The sequence below is a fragment of the Petaurus breviceps genome, unplaced genomic scaffold (assembly GCF_028583685.1).
Source record: "Petaurus breviceps papuanus isolate PSGF00001 unplaced genomic scaffold, PetGlider_PUasm1.0 181, whole genome shotgun sequence".
Taxonomy (NCBI): domain Eukaryota; kingdom Metazoa; phylum Chordata; class Mammalia; order Diprotodontia; family Petauridae; genus Petaurus; species Petaurus breviceps.
The window spans coordinates 13,838,376-13,849,689 of NW_027185784.1; the positions used below are offsets into that span (position 1 = coordinate 13,838,376).

Here is an 11,314-nt window from a genome sequence, read left to right on the forward strand (position 1 = left end):
AAGGAATCTGAGATACAAGTGAGGGGAATGATACTTGAAAACAAAAGGCAATGGAAACAGTGACGGGTCAGGAGGCTCAGGCAGTCCTTGTTATTGCTTCATGAAGTTACTGCCCTTTTTCTCCTTGGCAGGCTTTGGGGTCCAGTGAGGGACGTGCAGGCATCTTAGTGAAGCGATAACTGGAAGAGTGTGTCCCTTTGTCACTGGGACATTGGGTTTCTGAGTTTACAGTTTTTGCTGGAACCTCCCCCTCCCTCTCCCAGGCTTTCAGCAGGTCCATTCCTATCCTGTGGCACCTTTCCCTAAAGGGCTGCTCTTTCTACCCCTCCTTCCTTCTCTACTTCTCGCCCCCCCCCCCCCAAGTCCCCACCCCAGACTTAGGAAAAGGTTGTTTTTGTCCCTGAGGCCTCTCTGGGTCAAGGCTAGGGGTGAGAGCTGACTTTAGGATCAGCCTATGAGAGGAAAGAGGACTTATCCTAACTAGAAGACTACCCTATAAAAATGCTCCAAATAAGAAACCCAAATTAAAACAGTGTAAGACTGATAAATATGGTGAGCTATCATTGGAGGGATCCCAGGAAGATCAACATACCAATACATTGTTGGTGGAGCTGTGAATCTTGAAAGTAATCTGGAAATATAGGCCCAAAGTCACTATACCATCTTTACCCTTTAACCCAACATTGCTACTACTAGGCCTATATCTCAAAGATATCAAAGACAGAGGAACAGGACCTATATGTACAAACATATTGATGGCAGCACCCTTTATTGTAGCAAAGTAATGGGAAAAAATGCTCATCAATTGGGAAGTAGTGGAACAAATTATGGTATATGAATGCATGGATCATTTTTGTGCTGTAAGAAATGGTGAAAAGGATAAATTTGGAGAAACTAATACAGAAAGAAGAGCCAGGAGAACAGTTTATATGTTGATTACCACATTGTAAAGGAAGATAATTCCAAGATACTTGAGCACTCTGATCACCCACAATTCTGGAAGACTTGATGATGAAGCATTCTTCCCAGCTCTTGGCAGAGAGAAAGGTGATGTACTATAGTTATAGAATGAGACTTATTTCCAGACACAGCCAACATGTTACATTTCTTTTCCTTGATTATACTTGTTGTAATGAAGAGCTTTTATCTGTGGGTAGAAGTTTGCAAGGGGGGTGGGAAGTGAGGAGAGTAATGATAATGATGAAAAAATAAAAGAAGGAAGATAGTATCAATGAATATTAATTATTATTCATTAAATTAATTATTAAATAGATATAATTAGATTAACTTAAAATATGTAGTAGAGAGCTGAAGAAAGTTCATTGGGAGACACAGACCAGGATATAGGGTTGGTCCTACTATGTTAAATTTGATACATACTTTAAAAAAAACCAAGCTGTACATAGTAGATTTATGGTTTCATAATGCAATCCTCTTTTTCTAGTTTTGTATATGGAAACATTTGTTATTGTTGTTAACTGTCAAGTTCATAACAAAAAATTAAAATGTTAGAAACACACATATATATGTATATAAAATTTTTCTGCTTTTGAACAGTATAAACCCTGGGAGTGAGGCTGCTTGCTTGGTCTACTAAGTTTGGCCATGTTTTTTTCCTCAGTGAGATTTAAAGAAAGCAGCTTTTTACTGTGAATTACAACTTAGGGACAGTTTGTACAAAGGAAAATTCCTTTATGGGGACAGGTTTTTTATAAAAATTGTGTCTTCCCAGATTAAAAAAATTCAAATAATACTCTTATTGTCTTTTAGTCAATTTCAAGCAGTGGATTGGATGGTGGCAGTGTGAGAAAAGTTATCCAAAGAGATTTTTTTTTACATGAATTTTAGGGAAGAACTGGGTGTCAGGCTGAATCATTTGCTGAGTGATGGGGGAACAATTCTAACAACATTTCTCATGAGTTCTTTTCCTTGTCCCCCATTAGAATGTAAGTTCCTTGTGAGTAAGAATTATTTAATTCTTTGTATTTGTATCCCCAGGGCTGTTGCACATTACTTAGCCAGAGGTTTTGTTGTTGTTTATTTTCAGTCTTGTCCCTACTCTCCATGTCCCCATATGGGGTTTTGTTGGCAAAGATACTGGAGTGGTTTGCCATTTGCTTCTCCAGCTCATTTGATAGATGAGGAAACTGAGGCAAACAGGGTTAAGTGACTTGCTCAGGGTCATACAGCTAATAAGTATCTGAAGGCAGTTTTTAATTCAAGTTCTCCTGACTCCAGAGCTGGTGCTTTACTCATTGTGCTACCTAGCTGGACTCAAATCCCAACTCTGATGCTTAGTACTTTAGTACCTGTATGATCATGGGCATATATTACTTAACTTCTCTGGGTCTCAGTTTCCTTTCCTATCTAAGAAATGAAGGGGGCTTGTCTAGAAGGTCTCTCAGCTCTATGATCCTAAGAAATGCTCACTGGTAATGATGATAGTAGATGAGGAGGGGGTGGAAATCTCTAGTTAGCAACACAGCAATAATGATGGGACACTAGAGACTTATTGAATGTCTGAGAGTGAGTCTGGAATTATAAAATGGGCCAATGAATTTGATCTAGAATACAAAGATATTCCAATCTCAAATCAATATTAAAGAATTCTGAAAAGAAAAATGCTATTTTTGTGGGAGGCCAGTATACAAGAGAAAGGGGAAGTATGTCGTAACAAGAGATCATAGGATTTACAGCCAAAAGGGATTAGATGATTTCTAAGGTTCAACTTCCTCATTTTACACACGAGGAAATTGGGTCCCAGAGAGAAGGAAGTGATATATCCAAAATAACAGAACTAGTAATAAAAAGAGGGGGATTTGAACCCAAGTCCTCTGATCACAGCTCTGGTCTTCTTTCTGCTACCCTGTACTATTTCTCAGGCTGAGAGGACTAGAGAAATATGGGACCAAGTTCATCCTTCAAAAAATCTGAGCTAGAGAGCAGACCTGAGTGTGCTGGTAAATGTTTAACAACTGACTCTCTGAAAAAAGAGAAATGTACCCAGGATAGATGTTTAAATTTAATTTGCATTATTAACATTTTCTGTATCACTTTGTTAAGTCTAGACAACCAAGAAAACAATAGATCAAGTTTTGCTTTATAGCATTTGCTGGTTTCCCAGGTGTAAATGCTCACACTGGAAATTTAACGTTAGATAAGCTGGTTTGAGCTGACTCTGGTATGTCCCTGGATACTTCCCAGTCTCTGCTAGATACCTTTGATTTATACATATCCTTCATTTCCTGAAACTCAATATTTGATATTTCTGCATACTACAATTTTCCTGAGAAATAAATCCTTTAAAAATGTACATTGGTAGTGGGGTTGATAAGACCAAGCACCAGAGAATTTCAGATTTGGAAGGGTCCTTAGACTTGACTAAGAATCCCTCCCACAGCATTCCACAGCATGACAAATGGTCAGTCTCTACTTCAAGACTTCTAACAATGGACAACCCATTGCCTCTTAAGGCAACCCATTCCACTTTTGGATAGCTCTAATAGCTCTAATTTTTAGGGCAACTAGGTGGTGCATTAGATAGAGCACCAGGCCTGGCATCAGGAAGATCTGAGTTCAAATCCTGCCTCAGGGACTTACTAGCTGTATGACCCTGGGCAAATCATTTAACCCTATTTGCATCAGTTTCCTCATCTGTAAAATGGACTGGAGAAGGAAAGCGCAAATCACTCCAGTATCTTTGCCAAGAAAACACCAAATAGGGTTATGAAGTCAGGCATGACTAAGCAACAAAAATTATTAGGAAGTTTCTCCTTATATCAAGCCCAAGCCAGTCTTTCTATAACTTCTATCCACTCCTTTTAGCTCTGTCCACTGGTGCCAAGCAAGACAAGTTTTATCCCTCTTCCCTGTTGTAGTACTTTGCATTTTAAAGACAGCTACCATGTTCCTCTCTTCTCTTCTCTAGGCTAAACATTTCCTCATTTCTTCAACTGTTCTTTCTATGGCCTGAACACTATGTACTTTACCATTCTGGTTGGCTTCCTCTGGGTGCTCTCCAGCTTCTTTTCTGAATGTGGTCTGACCAAGGAGAGTACATTGGGACTATCACCTTCCTGTATAGTGCTTTAAGGTTTGCAAAGATCTTTAAGAATGTTTTCTCATTTGAGCCTTACAACAACATTGTGAGGTAAATTCTACTATTATACTCACTTTACAGATGAGGAAATGAAGACATAGAGAAGTTTAGTGACTTGCCCAGGGTCATACAGCTAGTGTATGATGAAGGTTCTGAACTCACATCTTCCTGACTCTTACTCCATCACTCCATCCACAATGCCCAATCCTGGACACTATGCTCTTCTGTGTAAACTGTGATTGTATTAGCTTTTTTTTTTTTGCTGCCATATCACACTGGACTCATATTGAGTTTGTGGTCTACTAAAACCTCCAGATCTTTTCCAAGCTAACTGTCTAGACATATACCCCTTACCCTCTGCTTGAAAAATTGATTTTCTGAAGCTAAGTGTAAGGCTTATATTTATCTCTATTAACTTCCATCTTATTAGATTTGGCTCAATGTTCTCTAGCCTGTCAAGACCTTTTTGGATTTTGATTTTGTTTATTCAACATGTTAGCTATCTCTCCTAATTTTTATCATCTGCACATTTGATGAGCATATCAAGACCCAGGTGCAGCAATAAAAGGGGGACAACAGATAATCACTGAGCAAGATACAACAGGTCCCTGAATATAAGGATCCATGAAGACCCTCAAATTGGGGTTTTAAGATCATTAATATTAAGAAGTGGCTAGTGGTTAAAGCCAATCTAGCCCAAGGACCAGAGTTCCTTGGATTAGTGCCAAGAAGGAATTGAGACCCCAGGAACCTAACTGAAGTCATCTCTGCCCCTGGACTAAGGGGTTATCTTCCATGCACAGTCAATTCTTTGAAGTATTTGATTACAAAATGTTTATAAATGGAGGATGTTTGAAGACCTCAGTGTCATCCAGACTGCAAAGCTGCAGCACATTAAATACCCCAAAACTAACACCAGAGGCTAAAAAAGATGAGTCAAGAATAATTGGTATAGTGGACGCCCCTGGTTTTTAGCACTCCTCCACTATCCCTGAAGATTGTTTGCCAAGGAAAAGGAACACGAACCCCTTTTATTCATTCAGTGATTTAAAAAACTGGAAAATTACTCCTGCAAGTAAGAAAGGATTTTCACTGTGTTACTCATCAGACAACCAAATTACTGCTACATGTTCATGGGTAGAAAGAAAAAACCCCAGCAGTTTATGGTAGGTCAAGATTTAGACGATGTAAGTTTCATAGAAGCTTCCAGGAAATCAGTGAGAACTAAAAAACTAGTTGATTACATAAAATTCCTAGGGACTGTATTAGAGCCATCACTCATCTTGGGAGTGATGCTTGGGCTTATCTGGGTAGGTGGCATGTGACAGAAAAACAGAAGTCGTTTCTGGGCAGGAGACATATGTAGGAGACTGTTGTTCTCAAGAATGAAACAGCTCAAGAGCTATCATAAGTGAAACTCATAGTGCTTAAGAGCTTTCTGTAGTCAGGTTTCCTCATGATTGGTAGCTACAAAGAGATAGGGAAAGCTGGGGGCTGGCTCAGTCATTCCATTATTCACATGCATCGCATAGAATTTGTGAGTCCAATATCCTCTCTGTTCCTCTTTCAAAAGACACACAATGATCATGCTTACATGGGAAAACAGTCGAAGAAGTAATCATGAGATTTATTCTATCACCATGATGCTAAAGAATGGATATGAAAAAAAAAATGGATATGACAAAGCCCAGGTTTGTTGTGGCAGTCAATTACTTAGATGTATGACTTATAAGGTATTTCAGATTGGTACATCTACTATGGTATAATGGATAAGACATTGAACTTGAAGTCAGAGAGACCTGAATTCAAATCCCCCTACAAACATTTGCTAACTCTGTGACCTCAGCCAGGTCACTTGACCACTCTGTGCTGTAGCTTCCTCTTCTGTAAAATGTACAGTCTGTGCTTGACCTCCCAGAGCCCTTTCCAGCTCTGGATTGATGATACTTTATGTGACACCAATTAATATAAAAGTTCTGTTCTTTCACCTATCCCCTCCTATTGGAGACTTAGGGTACCCATCTGCAAAGTCAGATCATCACCTTTCTCCTTCAAATGGGGTCTCTGTGGAATAACAGGTTGGTTTTTTTCTTCCCCAAAATGAGTTTCCATGGAAACAACAATACTGCCCTGAGGGTATAGTATGTGTGGCAAAACTCATAGAGTAAGGTTGAGAGGGTGAACCAGCAATCTGGCACCTTTTGCCACCTCATTCTCTTCTCTTTGCCTAGCGAGCTGCTTCCACTCTTTTGAGAAGAGCCAACATTTTTGTTTTGCAGTTGCTATAGCAAGAGCAAGAATGCCGGGGATCTAATGCTCTCATGGGTACAGAATCCAGTCTTGGAAAATACAGCATCATTTTTAAATCTATAAGGTAAGTCAGTGGGGGCTATGTGTGTTTCTTTTTCTCCCTTTACAGAAACAGACATGGAGATATCTGATCAAAAACTCTTTACTAAGACATAGAGTATTCATTTGCAATATACTACCTACTATGTTCTAAGCACTGTGACTGATAACCAACTTATCCTTGTCTTCAAAGAGCTTATGACTGAATAGGAGAGATAAGAGATATACAAATAATTCTAATAAAAAGAACAAAACTTCTGACTGAATAGAAGAGATGAGATATACAAATAATTCTAATAAAAAGAACAAAAAAAAACCAACAAATGAGAGATAAAAATGAAGTTTTATAGAGCTGTACAATAAGGGAAGGGAATCTGTAGAAGTGAAGGGAATCAGGGAAGCCATCATTGAGGAGATAAAAAATATAAGGTAGAAGATTCTACCATGAGGGGAACATAGGCTTTTTGAGGGAAGGGCCTGTTTGTTTTTTTTTAATCTTGTATCCCTCCCTAGACTGTACCTTGCACCTGGTAAATGCTTTAAAAAATGTTATAATTGATTAGATTTGTTTGGATTGGCATTAATGCTTGAGGTGGGCCTTATAGGATGGGTAGGGATGATGGACAGGATTTCTGATGGTGGAGGTAGCAGGAGGTCAGAAGAGCAATTCAGGTAGTAGTAATTCAATGAGCAAAAGTATGGAAGTAATAATCTAATATTTACATTTGAGGAATAGCGAATAGCTCAGGCTGGCTGGAACAGAGAGGAGGTTGAACTGGATGATTTCTAAGGACCTTTCTAAATTTAAATCATGTGATTCTATAATTTTATGTAAAGGAGTAGCGAGCAATATAACTGGAAAGATAGGTTAAGGATAGAAGAGCAGAATGGGCTTTGAATTCCAAACATAAGCCATAGTGAGCAGCTACAGATTTCTGAGCAGGAGATTGATACAATCAAAACAGTACTTTTAGGAGAATTAATCTATAAAATGAATTGGATGAAGAGAAAGTATGGAGCCAGGAAGAGTTCTTAGAAAGCTATTGCAATCTGGCTAGAGATGATAAGAGCATGAACTACGGCTATGGGAGTGGCAGTCGAAAGGCAGAGACAGATGCAAGAAATATTGCCAAGGAAGAATTTACAGGATGTGGATGGTGTATGTGGGAAAGGAGGAAACAAAGGCTCTAAGGTCATAGCAGGGCCTAGAGTTTGGGAGAGCGGTAGCAACACGAGTAGAAATAGGGAAGTCAGTAAGAGTTGATGGATCGTGGGGAAGAGGGTGATAAGGATCAATTTTGTTTTAGACATGTTGAATTGGGGGTGCCAGTGTGATATCCAGGATCAGCAGGTAGGTGGAAATGTGGGACTGAAGCTCTCTCTTAAGGGGAAGGGAGGAAATGGCAGTTGAGGCAGGTTTAGAGCTAGAAAGTGCTTTAGGGGTGATTTTTGTCTAACCTCATTATTTTACAAGTGAGAAAGCTTTTTCTGTGCAATAATCTGTGGTCTGCCTAGTCCAGAAGTCAATGAAAAGGTTCTGGTTAGATCCAGGTCTTCAGAATTCTAATCCACCAAGTTTTTGCAAGACCCTGATGCCACACAGAAAATAAATGCAGGTCCTACACAGTCACTGTTTAAAAAAAAAAAAGACTTTCAAAAAGCAATGTTGATAAACTTTATGAATTTTAAATAATGGAAGACCAGAAGATAGTCTGAAGGAGTAAATCAATGAATAAAAACTTAATAAGAGGCTACTATGTGCCAGACACTGTGCTAAGTGCTGGTGAAAATCTAAATAATAGAATATGCGTAGAGAAGTGCTGTTTTCATTACTTTCAAAGGCATACAGTAATGGAAAGTAACTGGTAGTACATTGTTACTAACAGAGATTACAATGATGAATCAATGACTCATTTATAATTAGCACCATTTCTTGCACAGGAGGCTTAAAAACAGTTTGTTCTCTGAAGCAGGTTAAATCTGACCACTTCTCCATTCTCATTTAGAACTAACCATTTGATTACTAATTTTCCCCCTCCACATATAAGGCACAGGTAAACTTTAGCTCAAACTCAGGTCAAATTACCTTAGATTCTATATTAGTAGAGTACAAATTAATGAGGTTTTATTATGCAGCCAACTTCCAATTATTCTCCTGAGGATTACTGAGCTTGGTCTAGAAGTCCCATCATTAGAAGGAGGACACAGAGTGATGACCCCATTTCTAAGGATGAAATTTTTTCCCATAGGGAAGTGATAGTACATTTTTCCTGCTACAAAGAGCAGAACTTAGTCCTGATTCAGCTGGGCATAGGGAAATCATCCTACTGGGGATAGGAGTTGACTACAAGGATAAGTTATCAGAGTATTAAAATTTTATCTCGGGTGCTGATGTTCTTCTGCATCCAAAGCCAACTGATTTTTAAAAACTAACCTCTTACTGATTTAATTGATAGTCATGCCCTAGGTATTGGGGCAGCTAGGTGACTCAGTGAATAAAGTGCCAGGCCTGGAGTCACAAAGACTCATTTTCCTGAGTTCAAATCCAGCCTCAGACACTTACTAGCTGTGTGACCCTGGGCAAGTCACTTAACCCTGTTTGCCTCCATTTCCTCATCTGTAAAATGAGCTGGAGAAGGAAATGACAAATCACTGCAGTATCTTTGCCAAGAAAACCCAAATGGGGTCACAAAGAATCGGACATGACTGAAACAACTCAACAGCACTAGGTGTAGCTTCCGTTTACAAACTGCCTATTAATATCCATTCTGAAATGTAACACATTCACTTTTATATTTTTCCAACACCCCAGTTTTTTCAAACATATTTCGTGTTGCTCAGTAAAAGAATCAGGAGGAATTATGCAGGAACATTTCCTTATTTTCCCCTTCATGGACCCTTAGCATGGCGGGGCTTGAAGGAGCAGTGTTCTTCTCAGTGCGCAAACACTTGTTCATCAATCCCTTGGTCTTTCAGAGATGTTCCAGTTTGTATACTTTTCACTGGATTCCTTTGAAAGAAGACTTTGCACAGCTCTAGTTTTTTGTAAAGAAGAATGCTTGAAAGAGACTGACTTTGGTAAGAAGCATTTTTTTAAATTCCCTACTTTTGCAGAGTAACTTCCCCTTATTGGTATTAATGTCTTATCGTGGCTAGTTGAACCGGGGACCCTTTGTATGTGATCTGTCCCATCCTAGCCTCTTGAAATATTTTTTGCTCTGATTTAGGAGTTAGGGAATTTGGTAGTCACAATTTCACCTCTCTCTGATTGTAACCCGTGGATTTTACCAGTACTTTCCCCTCCAGTTCCAATACTTCTAAGCAATTTTCTTTTATGATTCACTGAAATATTGTGTTCACGTTTTTTATTTCAGTGTCCTTTTCTGGGAGTCCTCCATTTCTTATGTTTTCTCTCCAAATCCTATTTTCTAGGTCAGTTGTTTTTGAAAGTAGATCTCTCCCAAATTCTTCCAGTTTTTCTGCCTTATGACTTTATTCTGTTACTTCTTCTTGTATTAATTATTTTTTGAGTTCTGTTTATTCCATTCTTTTGTGAGGTATCCCACTGTTTGCTAAGGTTTTCTATCTTCTATTCTAAGCTTATCTCTTCTATCAGTTTTCTTTTCTGGTCTTATGTAGACTTTTTAGTCATTCCATTTTTTCTTGGATTTCTGATTGTAGTTATCTCAATATTATTCTGTCCTGGGGTTTTATCTTGGTCTTCTCTTATCCCACAGTATTTCTTCATTGTATTATAAGATTCCTTTTGCTTTATTTCTTCTCTTTTCTTTTGTTGTTGTTATTGCTGTTGTTTCCTTCCGTACCCTTTCCTATTAGAAAGGCTCCTGGGCTTCTTGTCAAGTGGCTGAAGACCCTAGTAGAGCCCTTACTATCACCTTCACTAAGGGTGCTTCTGGGGCCCTTCGTGATTGCCTGAGGAGTCCAGCCTGGAGTTAGAATTGTAGGGTGGAGGGCCAGAGAGGACATACCAAAGACAAAGAGTTGTGACAGAATGCATTGAAATTGTGCTCTGCCTGCAGCAAATTCCAAATTTCCTTTAATGATGCCTAACATTTATAGAGCATTTACTATGTGGCAGGCACTGCACTAAGTGCTTTACAATTATAATTATTTTTCAGTCGATGCTCATAGCAACCCTTAGAGGTAGGAGCTATTATTATTCCCATTTTACAGATGAGGAAAATAAAGTTAAATGACTTACCCAGGGTCACACAGCTAGTAAGTATCTGAGGCTGAATTTGAACTCAGATCTTCCTGACTCCAGGTCTAGCACTCTATCTACTGAGCCACCTAGTTGCTTCTCAATTTTGGAAGCTGCAGAATTCTTGAAGCAGAGAAACTAATGGTTTCCACTCAAGAATGACTCCAAAACAACCAAATGGATTCCTTCAGGAAGTACTTTTAGCCCTAAAGCTGGAGTGGTTCTTATAGTCTCTATTGGAGGAAACAGGTTCCAAGTATCTCCTGTCCCCAGCTGATGGGGCTGCTTTGAAAGGGCCTAGAGCGGGAACAGAGGGAGAAATCCAATAGAATAAAAATTGAAGCTGGTTGAGAGGGTCCCTAATGAATTTCCTTCTCTCCAAAGGTAGCCCTAAACTTCTCCCAACTATAAAGCTGATGCCTGGGCCTCAGTTTGGTGGCAAAGGGGTTGATCACGCACACTTGTGCTGTTTTTTCCTTTCATTTCCTGTGAAGATTTTACTTTGTTGGTTTCTTCTCTTTCTGTCTCTGCCTCTCCGTTTCTCTCTCCCTGTCTCTGTCTCTCTCTGACTGTCTATCTGTCTGTCCCCTTGTCTACCTCTGTCTCTCTTCTCTGCCTCTCTCTCCCTCCTTGTCTGCCTCTGT

The 11,314-nt window shown here is 39.2% G+C and overlaps 1 protein-coding gene across 2 annotated transcripts in view; it reads left to right on the top strand.

Annotated features, from left to right (window-relative positions):
* The window catches only part of MKLN1 (muskelin 1), a 305,308-nt gene that overhangs the window by 32,091 nt on the left and 261,903 nt on the right, over positions 1–11,314 (top strand). Inside the window, exons 2-3 of one of the 2 annotated variants that reach the window (XM_069087238.1) lie at positions 6,379–6,473; positions 9,425–9,526. In XM_069087238.1, the coding sequence (XP_068943339.1) occupies positions 9,427–9,526 (100 nt within the window). In that variant the 5' untranslated portion in view covers positions 6,379–6,473; positions 9,425–9,426. Of the gene's footprint in view, positions 1–6,378; positions 6,474–9,424; positions 9,527–11,314 lie in introns of those variants that run through there. The other variant, XM_069087241.1, reaches the window with a different exon arrangement.